Consider the following 20789-nt stretch of genomic DNA (forward strand, 5'->3'; position numbering starts at 1 on the left):
TGAGGGCACAGGTCAGTAATGGGCAAAGCAATTTGGGACCCAACTTGGTCTCCAAAGCCAGGGCACCACTGTTAACGCAGACTCCATCTGTCCCTGTGCAACTAACACCAAGACTTAGCAGCCGGACACCATGGCGGAGTCTAAGGAAATCAATTCCACCTTCAAAAAGGCTCTTCTCCCAACTCCTAGGGAAGATTGCTAAGCTCTCAAGATCAGTGGCCTAAATGCAGGGTCACTTGAGCTCTCCCTCCTTGGCCTGTCCACCTTCCTTGAGCCAGCTCTCCTCGCCTACAGAGGAGTGTCATGTAGCAACTCTGCAGCTTTTCCATCCAGCTGAGCTTATTGATCACCTAGAAGCTGCCCCTCATACGGCCCTCCCTGGGTAGCAGAGCTCCCCACCCCATTAGGAGCCATAATAACGGCTCCTTCAAATCAATGGCACCTCTAGGGCACACTCCCTGGGCCAGGAGAGTCTCTGCTGGTCTAACAAATTGAAAGTGCCTGGACGTGGTAGGCCATTAACAAACGGGATCTATAAGAAGTAATGCTGCTGCTATGAGTCTTACCCTAACTGCCATCTGAAGAGGGTCAATGCTGACCTGTTTCCTGCGACCTTTATTCTGTGATTCTCTACAGGAAAAGCCCAGGCTTGGAGACTGAACAAATGAGGGCTTAATCCTTGCTCTGTCATTACGGAGCTGTGAATTCAAGGCCCCTGGAGACCCCTCTGTGAAAGCACACCCCACTCACAGGATTTTTATGGGGATCCAGCAAGATCACAGATGAGAAAAAGTACACAGTACTGCAGAAAAGTCAGGCCTATTACAGCAGCTGAAGAATCACAGAAACGGGCCAAAGCATCTACCCACCCCCCTATGGGCAAAGTCTATATCCTGATGGGGAGAGAAGGACAAAACTGAGGACCAGTGGCAAAGAGTCTCTGCTTCTTTCTGAACCTCAGGTGTTGTTTATACAAAGCAGGAATTGATTATCTTGGGTCACTCCTTGGACAGGAGGCAGATGAGTGGGCCACAGGTGCAACCTCTTTGGACCAAGTCATCAACAGACATTGTCCTATCAGGCCACTGCGCTGGCAAGGGGAAGATTAGCATACTTTTTTTGTTTTTGTTTTTGTTTTTGTTTTGTACCAGGGATTAAACCTAGGGGCACTTAACCACTGAGCCATATCCTCAGCCTTTTTATTTTAAATTTTGAGACAGGGTCTTACTAAGTTGCTAAGGCCAGCTTTGAACTTGCAATCCTCCTGGCTCAGTCTGCCAAGCTCAATATAGCTTTTCTTAATGAAACTTTCCCCTCAGTCCTCCTGTTGGCTTACCTAAGCAGCCTGTTGGATCTTCCACATTGGGTTCAGCACACGAAAGGCAACCTCTTAACTCTAAAATCCCCCAAGCTGACATTTTACTCATCATCGACAGCCTTGGGGAGCCTGCTAGCAATGAGGGTATCAACTGGCTGAATGTAGTCCCTAAGATGTGGTGACCCCGCAAATTGCCGCCTCGACTCACCAAGAACCAATTGAGATTCTCTGCTTTGTTAAAGGGGGAAGGTTCTTCCAAGGTGTCAAAGGAATTCAAATACAAATTCTGGAATTAAAACTGTCCTCTGCCAGACAAACATTTACAGAGCATCTATTATGGGTTAGCCACTGAGGGAGACCTAGGAGAGATGACAAAGCCTGTGAGGTCACAGTTTGATGAGAGACAGAGAAAGAAACAGGAAATGATTCAAGAAGACTCCCCGGGTGCTGTGGGAATTTCGAGGAGGAGGGGCTCCTCCAGCTGTGGGTGGGAAGTCAGGTGAAGTCTTCTGGAGGGAGGAAGCCGACTGACTCCAGCTTGTTCCTCTGCCTACTTCAGCCTGGGGTTGCATTTCTCAAGCAAGGGAAAAACAAAAGTTCTCATGTCCAAAGCTTGCCTTGATTCAGTTTTACTGACTCCCTTGTCTTCAATAAAATGGTCAAAAGGAAGGGGAGCTGCCCTCCTCTACACACTATCCAGGATGGAAACTGATTAAACAGCAGCTCACAGTTCAATTAACCCCTGCTCCTTCAGTGGAAATCCATCCTGCAGTCTCCTTGATAAATGAATCCTACAACCAGAAGAGTTTTCATCCTGGCTTTAGAGGCATCCCCTTTATTTCTTGGCTGAAAAGGAGATGTTGAGGCTTGCCTCACTGATAAGTGAATAATTCAGAGAAGTCCTGGTCAGTATTTGTGGCCAGAAGGTCCTTAGATAGTTGTATTGATATTATTGGCTATTGCTAATGAAACTTCAGAGAGGTCTTCCTTGTCCGTCTTAAATTAGCCCCAGTCTTAAATTATCCTATTACTCTGTCCTTTAAAAACAAACAAACAAACAAAAAAACCCAACCACAACCAAGAGTAAGTTCTTTTTTTTTTTTTAAAGGTTATCAGTTTTTATTTTATTTATTTATTTATTTTTTAATATTTATTTTTTAGTTCTCAGCGGACACAACATCTTTGTTGGTATGTGGTGCTGAGGATCGAACCCGGGCCGCATGCATGCCAGGCGAGCGCGCTACCGCTTGAGCCACACCCCCAGCCCCAGTAAATTCTTATTTGCTTTTTCTTTACTGAATTATAAACTTTTCTCTACTGAATTATAAACTTTATGAAAGGAAGACTCCCCCTTGCCCACTACGTAGTTCACAGCACATTTTCTTCTTTCTTTCTTTCTTTTCTTTCTTTCTTTCAATAGTGCTGGGGATTGAACCCAGGGCCTTGTACATCTGTGCAAGTGCTTCACCACTGAGCCACATGCCCAGCCCTCCACAGCACCTTTAACACTGGTGTTAAAAGGTTCTTCCAAGGTGTCAAAGGAATTCAAATACGAAATACAGGGTCAGCGTTGAGGAAATACTTGTTGAATGAATTGTTACTATTTATTGAGCATTTACTATGTGCTAAAGTCTTAAAAATGTATGATCTCAATCTTCGTATCAATCTTATGAGCTAGATGTTATTACCACCCATTTTACAGATGACACCACAGAGGCTTGGATGGTCAACAAGTTTCCCCCAAGTCACGCATATAAATGGCAGAGTTAACTTCAAACCTCATGGTGATTTCAAAATCAGTGCTCTTTACCACTAGGATAGAGCAACCCTTATGTGCACCCTGGGGTACTGACTGATCTGGAGAAAGATCATTCTTATCAATATCCCTTCATTTAGTTGAAACTCTTGAAACTGAAGAGGATTTTCTCAAAGATCAGACAATCATGTAAATTTAGTAAGAAAAAATGGCCAGGGAGAAACCCAGAGCTAATGCTCTGTACCAAACTCACATACAGGGAGTTTCTTGAGAAATAGAAGAACGCAGAGAGGGAGTGTAAGGAGACATTTCTACTTTCTTCCAGCCCTCTGTTTATAAATACTACTCTATTAAAGTGGTTTCTCTGCTTCCCATAAGGAAGTCATGAAGATATCATCGTTTAATGACATTGCCCTGGGATCGGAGACATCAAGAACAAATGAGCAACAATATATAACTTCTGCAGCTCTATGAAGCTGGGATCATGTTTTATAAACACTACAGTACTTTTATCATCCATCTTGGGCTGAGCAAAACCATATTTGTCCAGCATTCTGAGTAATGGACAAGAATAGATGGATTAGGGCTCTTAAAATTCCTAGTTGGAAGACATTAAAAGTTTAAGAGCTCTATATAGCTGAGTCAAATGCATGTGCCCATGCTATATAATTAGGAGGCACAACAACAATAAATATATAATTTAAAAGAGGAGACCAGCAGGACAAGAATACTAACCAGCACTCTCCCTCCCATATGTAGCCGATCCCCAGTTGGTCTTCAGCTGTGCAGACTGTAACCTTGCTGGTCTTGGAGTCATTTTAATATAACAAAGGTTCGGATCTTTTCATTTCTTTCCTAAGCAGTTTATGCTTCTCTCTGAAGTTGGCTTTCAGGCATAAGCAATTCATTGCTCTTCAACTAAATATTCATTTTATTTTTCCTAAAGGGATTTAATCAATCAGCCTAGTTATGGTTTTGAGAGGCCACCCTCTGGTTTTCATGTATAAGAAATGAGTATTCATGTCACTAAATGGAAGCAAAAGCTCACCTTGCCTGTAAGGGAGTTCTCTGGAGACTAGCAGGTGGAACAGACGGAGCTATTCTGGCTCTCAACATCTGAGGAGCTTTGCTGTCTGTCACACAGGGAGTCCTGCTGCCTCAACTACCATGGCTTAAGGGCTGTTTGGGAGTGGAGGTAGGGATGAGTTAAAAACCAAAAACCCATCCTGTAGAGAAAAATCCCAAGGAGGACTGATTCTTGATAAGCTATGGCTCCTCGGTTGCAAGCATTTTAGATTATGACACTGTTTGCTAGCCATTCCTGACCACTTTGCATTTTTAGGTTACCCTGGAGAGGCAGCCGCTCTTTTTAGCTTCAACTCTGCAGTTGGAAAAAGTTTTCCAACATGCTCAGCACAAGCTAGGAATGGAAGTCTTGTTTTGCACCCATTGTTCCACATTTATTCTAGTAGTTTATGGGGTTAGGGCTCTGGTCTTTTCGCCTAGGAGCCTTTGAGTTCAGTCTGGGCCCCCCTTCAGCCAAAAGTACAAAACTCTTCCCCTGGACTGTGATAGCTTGATGGAAATCCCCCTGCCCTCCACTTCCTCTCCAGGAGCTGGTGTTGCTGGTGGTAAAGGCATGAACTTGGAGGGAGAAGCACAATTACCAGCTGTGACATCACCAACTGTTTCTGGATTGACCTCAACTCTGACCTAAGAGGAGGAAACTGAAGGTCAAAGTCTCTTCCGTTGTAGGCATCTCCTTTGGCAGTGCCAGCACTGAAAACCAAAGCGAGGAATGTTAAGGTGAGCTGCACTGGGTAAGCAAGTGTCTTCAAAATGGCCTATTATGTTGATTTCTCTCCTTAGAAGCTGGACTAATGAAAACCAAGCTGTTTCTGCTCCCCCAGGGGTTAGCAGCTTGAACTCTCTGGAGCATGCCAGGGTTCAAATTCCAGTTTTGTCAATATCTGTGATCTTGGGCAGATTACTCAACTGCTGAGTATCCTGGTTTCCCTATCTGTGAAATACCTACTTACTGGAAAGTTGAACCATGTTTGTTCCTTTTTTGTTGCTGTTGTTGTTTTTTGGTACCTCGGATTGAACTCAGGGGCACTCCACCACTGAGCCACATCCCCAGCCCTTTTCTGTATTTTTATTTAGAGACAGAGTCTCACTGAGTTGCTTAGGGCCTTGCTAAATTGCTGAGGCTGGCTTTGAACTTGCAATCCTCTTGCCTCAGTCGTCCAAGCTGCTGGGATTACAGGCGTGCGCCACTGTGCCCACCTTGCTCCATTCTCACACCACAATCAACACAGAAGTCTTCTCTCAAAAGGTGTGGGAATTCCTCCTCACCAGCAAGCAATTCTGCAATAACAGACACCAGCTGGGTATCCTCTAAGTTAACTCAATTCTGACACTATATGAGAGTGTCAAATCTCATGGGTTGAGGGTGCAGTACCCCCTGCATTGTTTCACTGTGCTTCTGATCATCTGGCTATAAATTGGGGTTCATAAAACCCCTTTCTCAGTTTTGACTAATTTGCTTGAGTGGCTCACAAAAACTCAGGGAAACACATTTGCAAGTATATTATAAAGTTATTACAAAGGATACAGATGAAGACATGCATAAGGCCAAGTATGGGAGAAGGAGTCCCACCCTCTGGCAACCTCCATTTGTTCAACTACCCAAAACTCTCCAACCATGTCCTTTTGAGTTTTTATTTAGACTTCATTACACAGGCATATTCATTAAATCCTGGGCCATTGGTGATCAACTTAACCTTCAGCCTCTCTCCCTTTCCCACCAGTTTAGGAGACGAGGCTGAAAGTTCCAATATACTAAAGTCCTGCTTTGGTCTTTTTGGTGACCAGTCCCCACCCTAAAGCTACTGGGTCAACTCAACTCATTAGCATTCAAAAAGGCACTACTGCTTTGGGATCTAAGAAATTTAGGAGTTGTATACCAGGAAATGGGGATGAAGATTAAATATATATTTCACAAGCTCACACTAGCATATAAAAGGAGTTAATATATAAAGTGCTATGGACAGTGACCGACTCGTTAAATGTTATTTTAAATTTCAGCTATTATGAGTACGTTAAATTAAATTTGATTTTGGCTCCCTTTATCCCCTTCCAATAAGAGCGCAAGGATGTCTAACCAGAGCACCATTCTAAATAATTCATGGTGTCAACTCCTGAAATTGGAGTCTGAGAGGCATTTGCTGTTGAATGCCCGTCACACCCTAACCTTACCAGGGAGAAGGTCAAGTACTTTGCTTCTATCCTTTGTACTGAAGCCATGTCATCCTTCAGAGAAATGCAACTACCCAGTGGTTCCTTTTCTGGATCTGACACCATGCATTTGCCCATGCCCCCACCCCTTCATCATAATGTGGTTTATTGAGTGGGTCATTGTTCTTTTGGGGAAAGCCCAGAAAGTTGTGCTTTTGATTCAGCATGGGGTTTCAATCACCCACTCACCTGGTTAATGACAGCTTGGGCAAAGCCCTGGGAGCCAGCTTGTGCTTCCCTTTCTGGTAAGGGGTTTCAGGAATCACCAGATTCCATAACCCTGTGGTGCAGAGTGTTAAGAACCAGCCACTCCCCCTCCATCTCCCATGAGAGGCCCTGACTCTGGGTATTCTTTAACCCAGACAAGACTAAGGTTCAGTAGGGGCTCCTGGCTACCCACTTGCTCTGCCCGTTCCACTAGGCAAAACTTGGGTCTTGGAGTTTGGACCTTTTGGCAGCTGCTATTAGCCTGAAGAAAACCAGAGATAAAACAGTCTGTCTGTCCAGTTGTTCAGGAAAAGCAACAACTAGAAAATCGGCCACGAAGGGCAAACAGCGGCAGGCCAGCAAGCTTAACTTCAAGAAAGGTTCAGGAATGGCTTGGTCCAGAGACTCAATCTCACCTAAGCAGCGAATAACATACCCTAGAAAGTCACAATGCCACACAGAACATGACGGAGCCGATTGGCCATGATTTTATCCTCCAAAAGTCAGACACCTATGACAATCTCTGACAAGAGATTTTTAATGAACTCCTGCACCCTCAGACCAAACGCTTTTCCCAAGAGTCCTGGCACACGTCTTAAGAAATTCAGTCCCTGAGTAGCCCACCCCATATGAGAGTCCAGGCTGGCACACTTACCATTGGCGTTCTTGCCGCAGATGAGATGCTCATAGGGCTGCAAGACACCCCAGAGCTCGGCGTCGTTGTTGATGACCATTTCCAAGGCTTCAGCGGACACCTCCCCGCCACCTGCCCCACCGCCCTCGGGGCTCTGGCTGGCCAGCACCCTAGCCCGAATCTCCTCCACCAGATTCTCCATGCACGCGGTAAGCGAGATGGCCGCGTACTCGTGAATGCGCACGGAGATGCGAGTATCCACCATCCAGCGGAAGAAGCGGCCCACTGAGAAGGTGAGGCCGCAGCGCGCCGACTTGCCCCGGCGCAGCCCGTCGCCGGCGCTCATGCTGTATAGGGACAGTGCCTTGACCGCAGCCAGCGCACAGCTTTCGGCCAGCGCCCAGCTGTGCACCAGGCGCACAGCGCTCTGCACCTCGAAGCGGGTGCACTTGGCGTGCAGCACGCTCAGGCGTTGTGCCTCCCGGGCCACGCGGATGAGAGCCCGGCGGAGCAGCCCGGCCAGGCGCCTCACCGCCTCGGCGGAAAACGCCGGCAGCCGCCGGCCTCCGGCGCCTTTGCGAAGCACCCGGGCCACGTCTCCTTCGGTCCAGGGGAACTCCTCCAGTTCTGGGAGCCGCGGGCACCGCGAGAAGAGGTCGGCCACTTCTGGATCCTCGGGCAGCACCGTGTTCACCGTGTCCCAGCTGTTGTGGCGGCTGTTCATAGAGCCGGAGTAGCACCACCAGGCCGCCCCGCGGTGCTGCTGCGCGGAAGAGTTGAGCGCCTGAGAGTTGGACTTGGAGGACGAAAGGCTGAGTGAGCGGCACGAGTCCCCGGCCCCATACCCGGAGTCCAAGGTCAAGTCCTCCAGCGTCTTCAGAGTGGAGCTATACGTCCCGGCCATGGGGGAGCCTGCCGCGGGCGGCCTCGCCAAGCGAGGGGCTCTCACAACTCCATGCCCCCTTCCCCGAGTGGGTAGAAATAGGCTCTAGGCTCTCCGAGGCGCCCTCCTTCCTCTCTGCGCCGCGGGGCTCGGTAGCCGCATCGCCCGCCCGGCCGCAGCGGGAAGGTGGGAGAGATTCGCGGAGAGCTGGAGCCCCAAGCGCCCGGCGTCCGGACCTGAAGCTGTCACTTGGAACGGCTCCTCCTCGGCACTCTCCCTTGCCCACTTGAACTCTCAGCACACCGAACGTCTGTCTTCCACAGAGACGAAATCCCTAAAGAAGCGGGCGGCGACAGCGTCGGCAGAAGGAGGAGGTAGCTCAGGGCGCAGCGCTAGCCCGGGACCAGCCGGCCAGAAAGCGCTCGGCAAACTTCTGCGCGGCGCTGGACGCCAGCACAGCTGGGTACCCGGCTGCGGCCCGCATGCAAATAAGCCCAGGGCGTTCACCAACCAGGAACCGCAACGAGCGGGAGCTACGAATGACATCGGAGGGGGGCGGACACTATGCAGATTTCACTCCACCTCGGGTGAAACCCCGCGGCGGCGGAGGCGGGGCGGAGGCGGAGCTGAAGGCCGAGGGTCGCCAGAAGCCTCTAGGATGGCGGTGGAGGAGGGGAAAGAAGCGAGCTGGCTGCGAGGTGGGGAGCAGAGACCCGGAAAGGAAGAGTCGAAACGTTAGACTCCAGAGCTGACTATTTAAAGAAAAACGTAAAGGAAAAGCCCCTGTGCTCGATCCCTTTCCCGCCATTTAGGCTTTGGGAGTTAGCAGCTCCTTTTCATTCCCTCTGCAGCGAGCGAAGGGGGGATGGGGAGTGGGAGGGGGTAGGAAAATGGGGAACAGGATCCAAGCCAGGCGCTCCGCCTCTCCCCTAGATTTTTCCGCCCAGCCCCTCCAGGTTTCTGAGATGAAACACTAGTTGAGTTTGGAGCGGGAAGGGACGCCCCTGCTTCTCCTAAATCCGTCTGGTTTTCGTTACGTTGCCTTTAGGCTCCAACTGGAGCAGAATATATATATATATATTTATCCTGGGATCTGAGGGATCTGATAATGGACGAGCTCCAATCGCCTCCACTAATACTTTTCCCCACGCCCTTTTTAGTTTCACACCTAATTTTTCTGAGTATAACTTTGGAGGGACAGTCCTAACATCAGATTCTCAAAAGGATCCACGACTTCCCTGTTAACTCTGTATAATACCACTTGCTCTCAGGTGGATCCGTTTGGTCCAAGGCGGGAAAATATGTGTATAGAGTTATTAAGGATGCGAAGGTGAGAGCGGTCCCTGCACTGGCTTGCGCTCCAGCAAGATGCAGGTGTTCAGCTCTTAATGGTGAACCAGTGAGATGCGGAGGTGGTCGAGGCTCGTGCCTCCTTGGGACTCAGTTGACTTGGGGTGAAGTGAGAGGTTGACCTCAAGGAAGCGCCCTGGTAACCCTGGTGTTGGGGCGGGGGTCCAGAAGCGGCTAGAGAGAGCTGTTGGTTCCAGCAGAACCACCCAGCCCACGCACGTCCCGCTGCCGTCCCCAAAACTATTCACACATAACTATTCACACACACGTGCACAAACGTAAATTTGTCCCCTCCAGCGGAACCGCAAAATCAAGGAGGGGATTGTGCTCACGTTTCCTGCAAGTTGCACTCCCCCACTCCTGAATGGCTCCTTTGTGTTGTATTTTACACAGTTTTGACCTTGGGCCGTGAGTTGGATACGAACTAGAAATGTCTGGTTTGTCTCTTCTTAAATTAATGGTCCTTTCCTCTGTGAAACTGCTTTTTATTTGGCAGTTTCACTTAATTTTGCCTTTACGCGGGTCTTTATTTATATTTATGCAAGGTCGCCGCCTGATGGTTACATTTGGGAACGGAGTCAAAGTTGGAAGTCATAGGAAAGACACAAGTTGGCATCAAATTAACAAAGGAGAATACGGTCACGTCTTATGGAAATGAGAGTAGAAATCAAAGTTGGTGATGAGGTTCAACTTGTCAAAAACTCTAAAACAAAATTGATGCAGTTAAAAATGAGTCAAGATAAATATAATAAAGGAAATGGCGCCCTCTAATGGGCATCTAGAGGAAATGAGCTTCAAAAAGGGGTTTTCTTTTTTCTTTGTCTACTCTGCAAAAGTAAAGAAAATTGCTTTACTGTAAATGTACAAGGGGAAATTATCTGGAGTATTTCTCAGGGAAAAAAAGAGCATTGGAGTTTATATTAATATATTTAAATTACTTGATGGCTTAAAATGTAAAGAGAAGTGTGCCTTCAGCGGAACCTCAGGATCCCTTGAATGTTAAACCATACCCCAACAGGATATATATGCAGCAAGTTCAATATGGGCAATAATACCAAATAACTGAGTTTCTTTAATAAATAAATTGCAAATAAGTGAAGAGCTGGAGATGAACCCAAACCATAAAGGGGACTTAAATACAAATTACAAATCTGTGGGATCTATTTGGAATTGGGGATTTTCTTTAAAGTCAATAAACATTTCACATTATAAAACCAATGGAGCTTTTGTTTATTTGAGATGGTTGGGATTGAACCCAGAGCCTCCAGCATGCTAGGCAAGCACCCTACCACTGAGTGGCATCCTCAGTCCTTTGAAACCAATATTTGTTTATGAAATCATTGGTACCTCTTTGTTTTGGTCATGGTAGTGTGATTACACTCAGTAAATATTCTTATCTTTTAGAGAAACATACTGATATTAATGTTTTGTAATTTTCTCCATTAAAAGGGGAAGGAAATCCCTATGGAAAAAATCAAGTCATGAAAGACTATAAATCTCTTAACTTCCAATTCCCCCCCCCCCAAAGTCTTCTGGTTAACTTGAGTACTGGAGGTGCCAAGTAAACCCAAACTGCATCTGTGTTTGTATTTTGTGTGATGTGAGAGAAAGAAAAGGAAAAGAAAGGCAGAGATGGGAAAAGATATATCCAACCATCTGAGAAGTGAACCAACTGATTGATTTCATGAATCTTTTGTGAGGTTGGCAAGCACTGTAAAATACAAAACCTTGGACCAAAAAAGGAAAAGAAGTGTGTGTGTGTGTGTGTGTGTGTGTGTGTGTGTGTGTTTAATTAAGGCAACTTGGTGGTGATGTGCTGAGAGCCATAGCCAAGTAGGAATGACGCATGGCAATTTCCTTGTCAGCCTACCCAATGTTGCTTAGAGGGAGGACTCTCCATTGTGGAAATGGGCTTGCCTTGGACCCAGGTCATTTGCAGTGACATTGCATGAATGTTTGAGAGTTTTGGTTTGAAAGGTGACCTTGCTCAGGGATTAGGGCGGCTCTGGGTTTAGGGTGGATCCTGCTGGATTAGGGTGGCTCCAGGTTTAGGGTGGATCCTGCTGGGAATAGGGCATATCCTGCTGCCTCAAGCGCCCACTCCTTGAGTTCCCGTGGAGTTCTGGCAGGGTTCTGAGAGTATTTGGTATGCAGAGCCCGGTAGAGGGAGTGTATTTTTCCCGGAACATATGTGTAGAGTGCCAGTGAGAGTTCGGGAATAAAGAGTTGCTGTTGGAATCTACAAGGCTTTTGTGGTGGCTCGGTTATTTTGTGCCCAGCCAGAGTGTGGCAGTGATGTTTAAATTTAGGAATGCAAACTATATTAGAAGAAGAGAAAATGTCATCCTTCCTCAGACCTGGACCAGATATAATCCTTGAAGGAAAAGAGGTGCCTCTGTAGATGAGCAAGATGAACAGAACATGATAAAACCATAGCAAATATTGGGGAAGTTCCCAGTGCAGTGAGCAATTTAAAAATGGATCTTGGATTGCCCGATGAAAAATCGCATAAGGAGGAAGCTTGAAATGAAGTTTAGAAACTTTACCTTAGGAAAGGTCTCCTATTTGGATATACAATTTTTTACCAAATCAAAACCAACCTGGAATTAAGGGACAAAATACCCTAAAATTTATCCAAAAGCAAAGGGATTATAAACCTACACATTGAAGCACAGACAGAGCTCTCTTATAAGAAAGGTGGCTTATGGCCTTGACTTTGGAGGGTGGCCAAGTTTTTGGTTTGTGTATCACTGTTGAGGCATTAGTCACATATATCTTTGTGTGTGTGTGTGTGTGTGTGTGTGTGTGTGTGTGTAACCTCTGCTGGCCAAGAAAGCATATTATAAAGTACTTTAAGCAGGGGAGTGACATGTTCAGATTTAGGGAAATAGATTTGAAATAAGTTTATAGTAGAGGAAACATGACCTGCTTGTTAGTTTGTAGCCTTTCTTTCCTCCAAAAATAAGCTCCTTTAGGGCAGGGTGCTTCTCAGTTGTGTTCACCATGTTGCCTAGGTCAATGTGAGCACAACAACGGAACTCAAAAAATATTGGGTAAGTGAACAAATGAAACTAACAGAATGGGTGGGACAATGTAATAAAAGGTCATGTTTCTTAAGCTGCCAAGGAAACTTCATGTGCTTAAGAATTTGGGTTAAGGGGAAATCGTGACATCTGGACTGATATTTTCCTGGTACTTCCCTATAGAATTCAGGCTAACCCTGGGCTCCCTGTCTGTATTAGGAAGGGATTCCTAATCAATGACTTGGGAGGGGATATCTGTGAATTACCTTGCCTACAACATTTTTTTTTTATGTGAGGATGAATTTGCATCTTTCTGAGGAAAGAAAGTTTATGCACTGCTGTCCAGTAGAATTTTCTGTGATAATGAAAATGTTCTATGTCCTATCCAGTACAGTAGCTATGAACCACATGTGGCTATTGGCCACTTGAAATATGGCTGGTGTGACCAAGGAACTGAACTTTGAGCTTTATTTATTTTTAAACTTAGCCCTAAGTGGCTAGAGCTACAAGATTGAAGAACACAAGTCTAGAGCCTTTGTGAAAATCTCAGAGGGGCTGAAGATTCTCAGAGGAGAAAAGCTCAGGGTCACTGTCAGAGTGGTCTCTCTGAAATGTTGGCAGAATGCTGGGGCAGCTTTGTCAGAAAAGGTCTTGGGTAATAAAAACCACTTGGGAAAGTCCTATCTTCAATCTTCAAAGGAATGTGAGCCAAGATGTCACAGATTCTGTTGAATTGGGAGGAGAGGATGTGGGGAGGAGATGGACTTGTCCCAAGGATGGCAAAAGATAGCACAAGACCAGAGGATGCAGAGAATCAGCTCCTGTGTTTGTGTGCACAAATGCAGGGTCCAGGGAGAGGGAGGTGCCTCTATCTATTTAGGTATTTATAAACTTAGATTTTAAAGACAATCCAAGCCTGGGTTTGGAAGAGACTGTAGGTTGATTAGATGGGAGGGAAGGTGGAAGGGAGGAGCAGATCAAGCTAGGAATAGCTCGGATTCAAAAATCAAACACGTCTTTGGGGAGTGATAGTGCCAGAACCAGGCAATAGGCAAAATAATTGGCATTCAGGGAGCAGGCCCCCACCAGAGTGACTCCAGTTCCTCGAGCCCTGGAATAGGGGGCAAGGAACTTCAGGACAACACAAGAGTCAACAAGGACTCAGTGGTTAGGATTGTGTGGTCCAAGGCAGGGGCTTGGGTATCAGGTTTTCAGCGGGAGGACAGGAACAGTAAGCAGTGTAATTCAATCCTGAATCCCTGGGTGCTGGCCTCGGTCTCCTTAACTATTCCCTGACAAGTGCCAGGCTTGTACCAGAGTGTGGGATGGGGTGGGGCTCAAACAGTCTGAGGATGGCTAAGCAACTCCTTTTTTAAAACTCCACTTTTAAACCTGGAGTCTCACCAGGCACGCCTATGGAGCCTTCCACTATGATCATCAGGCATAGCCCTGGGATAAACAAGTCACTTCTCCCAACCCTGACAAGCTCAGAGTGAAGTCTCTGTCATGTTGCCCTCACCCCAATAAGGGGGAGAGGCAAGAAGCTCAGGGTGGGGACCACCTGACCAGATGCTTTCACCCCAGGGCAAATGACGTCACTGAGAAATCCACCGGTAGCTGATAGTGATTGAAAGGGTGGTCAGAAGCCCCAAAATTTAGTGTAAATGATGGAGCAAATGAACAGACATTCAGCCAGCCGACACCGATGCGCATGCCAGAGAGCCTGATGAGGGCCTGAACTGACATCCCAACTCTTCTCAGCGTTTGCCTGATCCTCTGCATCTTCCTCACCGCTTTCCAACTCTACAGCCACATCTTGGCCCTGGTGAGAACTGCAACTTCTCCCTATCTCTCTTCACCGGCTGTCAGCTCTACCCCAGGAGAATCCTGCCTCAGATCTGAGTGAGTGTGCATCTGCTGGACTTAGAGCCTAAGGCTTGAGACTTTAGAACTGGCACTTGAGCTTAAAATGCAGCAGGAATGTCTGTCAAGAGCCTGTTATGATTAAGAGTGTTTGCAATGTTTAGAATTAATCTAGAATTGTTTGCTATGGATTGATTTTGTCTATTGCAGGGCCTAGCATTACATATTGTCATTTTTCTTGATTAAGAACTTATAGAGTGAAATGGTATTGAGTGATTTGGGTGAATAAAGCATTGAAAAGGGCAGAAGCGCATGGATATTCTTTATTTCTCCCTCTCGACTGCATAAGTCACACCTTTGCCCATCGAGACACAGCCCCAACTGCAAAGGTAGACCATCCCTAGAAGGGAATCCAGAAGCTGATAATGAAAGACTTGCTTGTTACATCTTTTTTTTTTTTAAAGAGAGAGTGAGAGAGGGGAGAGAGAGAGAGAGAGAGAGAATTTTTAATATTTATTTATTTATTTTTTTTAGTTCTCGGCGGACACAACATCTTTGTTTGTATGTGGTGCTGAGGATCGAACCCGGGCCGCACGCATGCCAGGCAAGCGCGCTACCGCTTGAGCCACATCCCCAGCCCTGCTCGTTACATCTTGATCTATACAATTTTAGGTTCTCGCATCACTTAAAACTGTGCCTGAGAATGGGTGAGGATTTAAATGAGTGGTTTTCAAACTGGTTAGTTGAGAATTTTTTTTTTTTCCAGTTTTACACAGGACATTATATGAAATACAAAAAAAGCAGAGGGTTTGATTTTCGGGTTTGCATGCTAAGCTCAAGTGCCAGGTCTAAAGTCTCAAGCCACACCTACTCTCTCCAAGTTTCCAAATTTTCAGACAGCGATTGAGGAACCCCATGGAAGTCCCAGGGCCTTACAGTAGTTTTGACAACCACTAGCCTTGGTCCATGGTTACTTCTTTGACTCACCTCACAGCTTGGTGCATCTAGGGTAAGAATGGTACAAAGGAAAAAAAATCCTTTCTAGGATGTAAAGACAGCTGAAAAGGTTGGTGGGTGAACAAGGTGCCGTGATTAGCATATCAGCTTTGTAGTCAAAAAAATCAAGTGGGACTTTCAGCTGTTGAAGGGGGAACAAATAATGTAGAAATTGTGAAAAAATCTTTTTTTATACCAGGCAATGCAAATTAGCCTACTCCTGGTGTAGATATTGTTTCTGGACTTCAAGACTAAAAAGACACAGATACAGTCAGTTCTCCGTATTCATGGGTTCTAAATCTCAGATTCAATCAACTATGAATAGAAGGTATTCTTTAAAAAAAATGTGTCTGTACTGAATACCTATGGAGTTGTTCCCTAAACAATACAGATAATATCCATTTGTAGTGTAGTAATATTTTATTTATTTATTTACTTTTGGTACCGGGGATTGAACCCAGGGGTGATTAACAACCAAGCCACATTACCAGACCTTTTTAATATTTTATTTAGAAACAGGGTCCTGATGAATTGCTTAGAGCCTCACTGCTGAGGCTGACTTTGAACTCACAATCCTTCTGCCTCAGCCTCCTGAGCCTCTAGGATTACAGGTGTACACCACCGTGCCCATCTAGGTATTACATATTTATAGTTTTAGGTATTATTTTAAGCATAAATAATCTAGCCATGATTTAAAGTACATGAGAGGATATGCCATTTTACATAAGAGATTTGAGCATTTGCAGATTTTAGCTTGGGGTGGGGTGTTCCTGGAACCAATTCCCTATGTATACTGAGGGAAGGAGAGAGTACACCTCTCCAAAGCATGTTCTACAGAATGGTTACTCTCATATTATGGGCTATGAAAAAGAATATGGTTTGGGAAATTTTGCACTTTATTTCTCCCTCGAGTATTTTGTGATGTGTAATATTTTATTTATGCCTCTATTTATGTTTCTTTTAACTCCCAGGTGAAGCTGGGCAAGGACACTCATTTTTAAAAAAAAAAAATATTTTTTAGTTTTAGGTGCTGAGCCACAATCCCAGCCCAAGGACACTTTTTATTCTATAGTGCTGCTCTAAAATAATCAGAACTTTTTTGCTTAACTCGGAGAAGAGAAGATACTAACCCTCTTCCTATGTCTGCTCAGGTAGTTACGTAGGGCAGAACCCTGGGAAATACGGATAGATCTTAGAACAGGTCAGGTTCGCCATCTGACCTCTGCATGAAAATGGAGTTTCATTATCGTTGAACAAAAATGTGATTCCAAAAAATGTAGTTCCAAACCTAGAAGGAAGAGAGATAGGGATGGTGTTGGGTGCGGTGCAAAGGTTTAACAAAGATTGAGAAGGTTCGTGAAGCAAATAAGACTGGGGGATCACCCCAACAGGAAGTTCTGCCCACCATCCAGATGACATCACAGATTTGTTAACTGATATTAGAGACAAAGACATTGGGAGCTTGGGGTTCAAGGGCAAGAGTTTTAGGGGACAGGCTAGATCACAAAATTATAGAGTTAGACAGGACAGAAGCCCCACCTGGTTATGGCAATGTTGCCAAATCCCCACAGGTAGATGTTCCATATACAGTTACCAGTGGACTGCAGTTGTGCTTTGCTACCCTGATACAGAGAATCAGGACGGCAAGAGTTAACTATGACATTCAATTCTGATATTTACCAAATGTCTATCTTTGGAGAGTCAGCTTGCCCTCTAATTAAAAATCAAGTCCCCGACCTTCCTTCCTTCCTTCCTTCCTTCCTTCCTTCCTTCCTTCCTTCCTTTCTTTCTTTCTTTCTTTCTTTCTTTCTTTCTCTTTTATTTTTTTCTTGGTGCTGGGGATTGAAGCTAGAGGCACTTAAACGCTGAGGCGCATCCCAGCCCTTTTGGGGTTTGGTCTCACTATATATCTTAGGGCCTCACTAAATTGCTGAGGCTGCCTCAAACTTGGAATCCTCCTGTCTCAGCCTCCTGAGTCACTGGGATTACATGTATGTACCACCATACCCAGCCCAGGCCCCTTTCTTGGAGATCCTGATTCAGTGAGCCCAGAGTATGATTCAGGTATCTTAAACAAGCATCCCCAGGTGATTCTTGGTAGGCAAGTTTGAGAGACATTTGTCTCTTATGCTTCAAATCACCTGAAAAGTTGCCTAAAATAATAGTTCTCAAGCCTCACCTGCAAAGATTCTAATTCAATAGGCCCAGAGCCCGTGAATCTTTATTTTCAACCAACAGGTCCCAGATGATTTAAAGCCTAGGCAACTTGCTGTTTAATATGCAGGTCGATAAATTTCAGATGTTCCCAGCAGGTGGCGCTACAAGCTCTCACCTGAAAAGTCAAATTCTTTACTCATGAATTGGAAAAAAAAATTTTTTTTTTAATTTTCTAAGAGGATAGATGGAGGATCAAATAACTATTCCTATCAATAAATTCTTCCCCAAATCTGAATATATCTTTGCCCTTTAATCAAGGATGTTCAGTATTATAATTATAAATAGTCTCAACCAAGGATGACTGAATTGCAGACAAGCTCAGAGGAACTGACTTTTACAGACAGTGACCTCTTTAGACTCTTCAATGCAGAATTTAAGAACAATTAGAAGCACCAATTTGTGATGAGAGTTTATAAGTCAGTTACAAAGGGTTAAAAACTGAAAACTATTTTAATCTTTAAAAAAATACTCCAAATCAAAGTGAGGCAATTGAAGAAATTAGCAAAATTTAGGGATGACCATATTTTCATTCCTTGCTACTCCCTTTCCCCCTCCCTCCTCCTTCCCTATATGTTCTTCCTCTAGTTTACTGGAGGGGTGACCTTATTTTACAGATGAACTTCGGGAAACTGAATTTTCTTAACAAACTTGGTCAGCAAACTAGGATCAGACACCAGATTAATTTAACCAGGATTTTATTTCTACTTCAATGATTTTAGTCATACACTTAAGAAACACACACACACAACTTTTTCTTACTGAAACTTTCAAATATATGTGAAAATAGAATTACATTGTGAGCTGCCACATACTCATCACCCTTTAATAATTATCAATTTGTGGTCAACCTTGTTTGACTATAACTGATTTCCCCATCTCCAGTATTTTTAAAGCAAGTCTTAGACATTGAAACTGAGGAAAAACCTGAATAAATCCTCTAGATGTAATCCACTTCACCAGCTCTTAATCCATTGCTTTTCTAGACTTAACTTCCTTCACCTGTTGTTAATTCATTGCTTTTAGTTGACTGTAAAGCACCAGTTTTAGAGGCATAGACAGCACCTCTGTATGTGGTGACCACTGATGAAGTTTGATCATGCATACACAGGCCACCAAGTACTTCCTGATCTCCAGTTACCTTTCCCTACACCTACACCCATAAATATCCTCAGCTTTATCCTGGGGGATGTGGACTTCACACTTGCTTTCCCTTCTCTATGCTCAGTCACTTGGCCACCTTATAAATAAGACCTTTTTTTTTTTTTCCTGCAAAACACAGTTTCAGAGATTGGCATATTGAACAAATGGCAAACTGGGCCTGGTTTGGAAACAACCTCAGAACATGAAGTAACATCCATCTGTGTAAGTCTACATGGCTGTGGGACTCAGTAGACTGGAGTGGTCCAAATAGCACCACTGATGATTTGGGCTTTACTTTCACATAAGGAAAATATATTTATGGGTCACAGAATATATCCCTGATACCAAGAAGACATTTGCAGATGTGACTCTGCTTTAGATGATGGGGCTCAGAGTATATCTGCCTAGGCATTAGTTTCCTCTTCAGTGAAAGTAACTATATTATCAGTATGAATAATTACTATTAGTCTGTTTTCTTAATTTCCAGATTGAACCAATATACTCTATTAACTTTTAACAAGAATCTGTTTTTATAACTTTGAAGGGAATAACTAATAATTATTTTTTGCATATATTTTTTGTTTTTATTTTTAAATCATTATATTTCCCAAAGTTTAAAGAGGGATACTCTGAAAATTTATATTATGGGTCAAGAGTAGCACTTTTATTTTTAATATGTATATTTTTCTTTGTTTAAAAATTGTATTTAGAAAAGTAAAATGAAGACAAGAAATAACCATAAACTCACTACTTAAGATAGGAAGTAAAATTCTTTGTTTATTCCTTTAGGGCCTGTGATACTGGTGTTGAGAGTCAGGTTTGAGTCAGTCCCCTTCCTCTGGTGTTAAAGATTGAATATCTGAGAAACACTGAGGCAAGAGCAAGAAAAGTTTTATGTAAAGGATAGAACAGAGAGAAGAGAGAGAGAGAGAGAGAGAGAGAGAGAGAGAGAGAGAGAGAGAGAGAGAGATCGAGCCCGCGCACAAGGGACAGGGGCTCCTCCACAGAGGAGGGGGTCCAAGTTGGTGTCTGAGGGAGTGGGGGTGTCCTGCTCCTTTTATACATTTTAGATTTCCTTTGTTCTCATGCCCCCTCCTTCCCTCCTCCTTCCCCCATCCTGTCTACATGACCTAAAAGGTAGAGTGATCCAAGGGCGGGAACAAAACCACCCAGGGGTACAGGCAGGAAGGGAGTCACCCAGGGGCCTACTCATTAACAACTCCTTGCAGGGAGGTGTGGAAAGTAGTAATCTAAATCATGGCCTGACTTTTGTGGCTGCATTTGTGCTGGGAGCTACCTGTGCAAAGGTGCAGGTCAAGATGCTCCAGTTGCTATGGTAATGCTATTCAGGGGTGGCATGGTTCTATCAGTCAAGAGCTCAAGTCAGCAACTTCTCCCAGGGATAGAGAATTCTTTGCAAACAAGATGGCCTTAATGTCTGCATCCTTCAGATTGCCTGCTTTGCTGAAATTTCCTCACAATTACCCAGTTGATGAAACCTATATAATTAACTTGCTAATCTAGGTCTGGAGTCAGTCTGTCAAGCCTCTCTAGGGCTTGGTTACCCACCTGACCCCAGCTTTTTCTCCCTACGTATGACTAGTTGTCTTTTCTTCATCCCCCATGATCCTCACATCTCAGTTAATTAACTGGCCCATGCAGCCAAGAAAGATGAGAGTTTCATGAATTGGCACAAGAACAGGGACTTGAGAAGCCCAGGCAGGGAGGAACAATTCCCTGGAGGCAGGTAATCTTGGCAACAGGTGGATGAAGAGGAAGTGCTCTGGAGGTATTAGCATTTTATATCCTCTTGAATCAGCCTCCATCTCCTGACCCAATCATTCATTACCTATACTAACTATCCTTTTGCCCCCTGATCACAATCCTCCCATCTGATAATGAAACCCTTAATTCTGTAAGGGGAAATGGCTGCTTTGAGCTGAGAGAGGTGATATGGGGCAAGCAGTTTGGGTTTCCCTTTTAGGGATGTGTTGTGTCAGTCCAAGGGTCTGTGGAAAAAGTCTGGTTTGGAAGCAACAGGTTGTAAAGTCATCTGGGTGGTGGGTGCTTCTATGAGAGAAACAAGAAGATACAATTACTAGATG

At 44.7% G+C, this 20789-nt stretch overlaps 1 protein-coding gene across 1 annotated transcript in view; it reads right to left on the reverse strand.

The window, feature by feature from the left end:
* The window catches only part of ABTB2 (ankyrin repeat and BTB domain containing 2), a 164975-nt gene extending 156164 nt beyond the window's left edge, over positions 1-8811 (reverse strand). The window contains exon 1 of the mRNA XM_081278550.1: positions 7234-8811. Coding sequence (XP_081134676.1) covers positions 7234-8116 — 883 coding nt within the window. The 5' untranslated portion in view covers positions 8117-8811. The remainder of the gene's footprint in view (positions 1-7233) is intronic.
* Between the last annotated feature and the right edge of the window lie 11978 nt (positions 8812-20789).

The sequence above is a fragment of the Spermophilus citellus genome (genome assembly GCF_964194105.1).
Source record: "Spermophilus citellus genome assembly, chromosome: 2".
NCBI classification, from domain to species: Eukaryota; Metazoa; Chordata; class Mammalia; order Rodentia; family Sciuridae; genus Spermophilus; species Spermophilus citellus.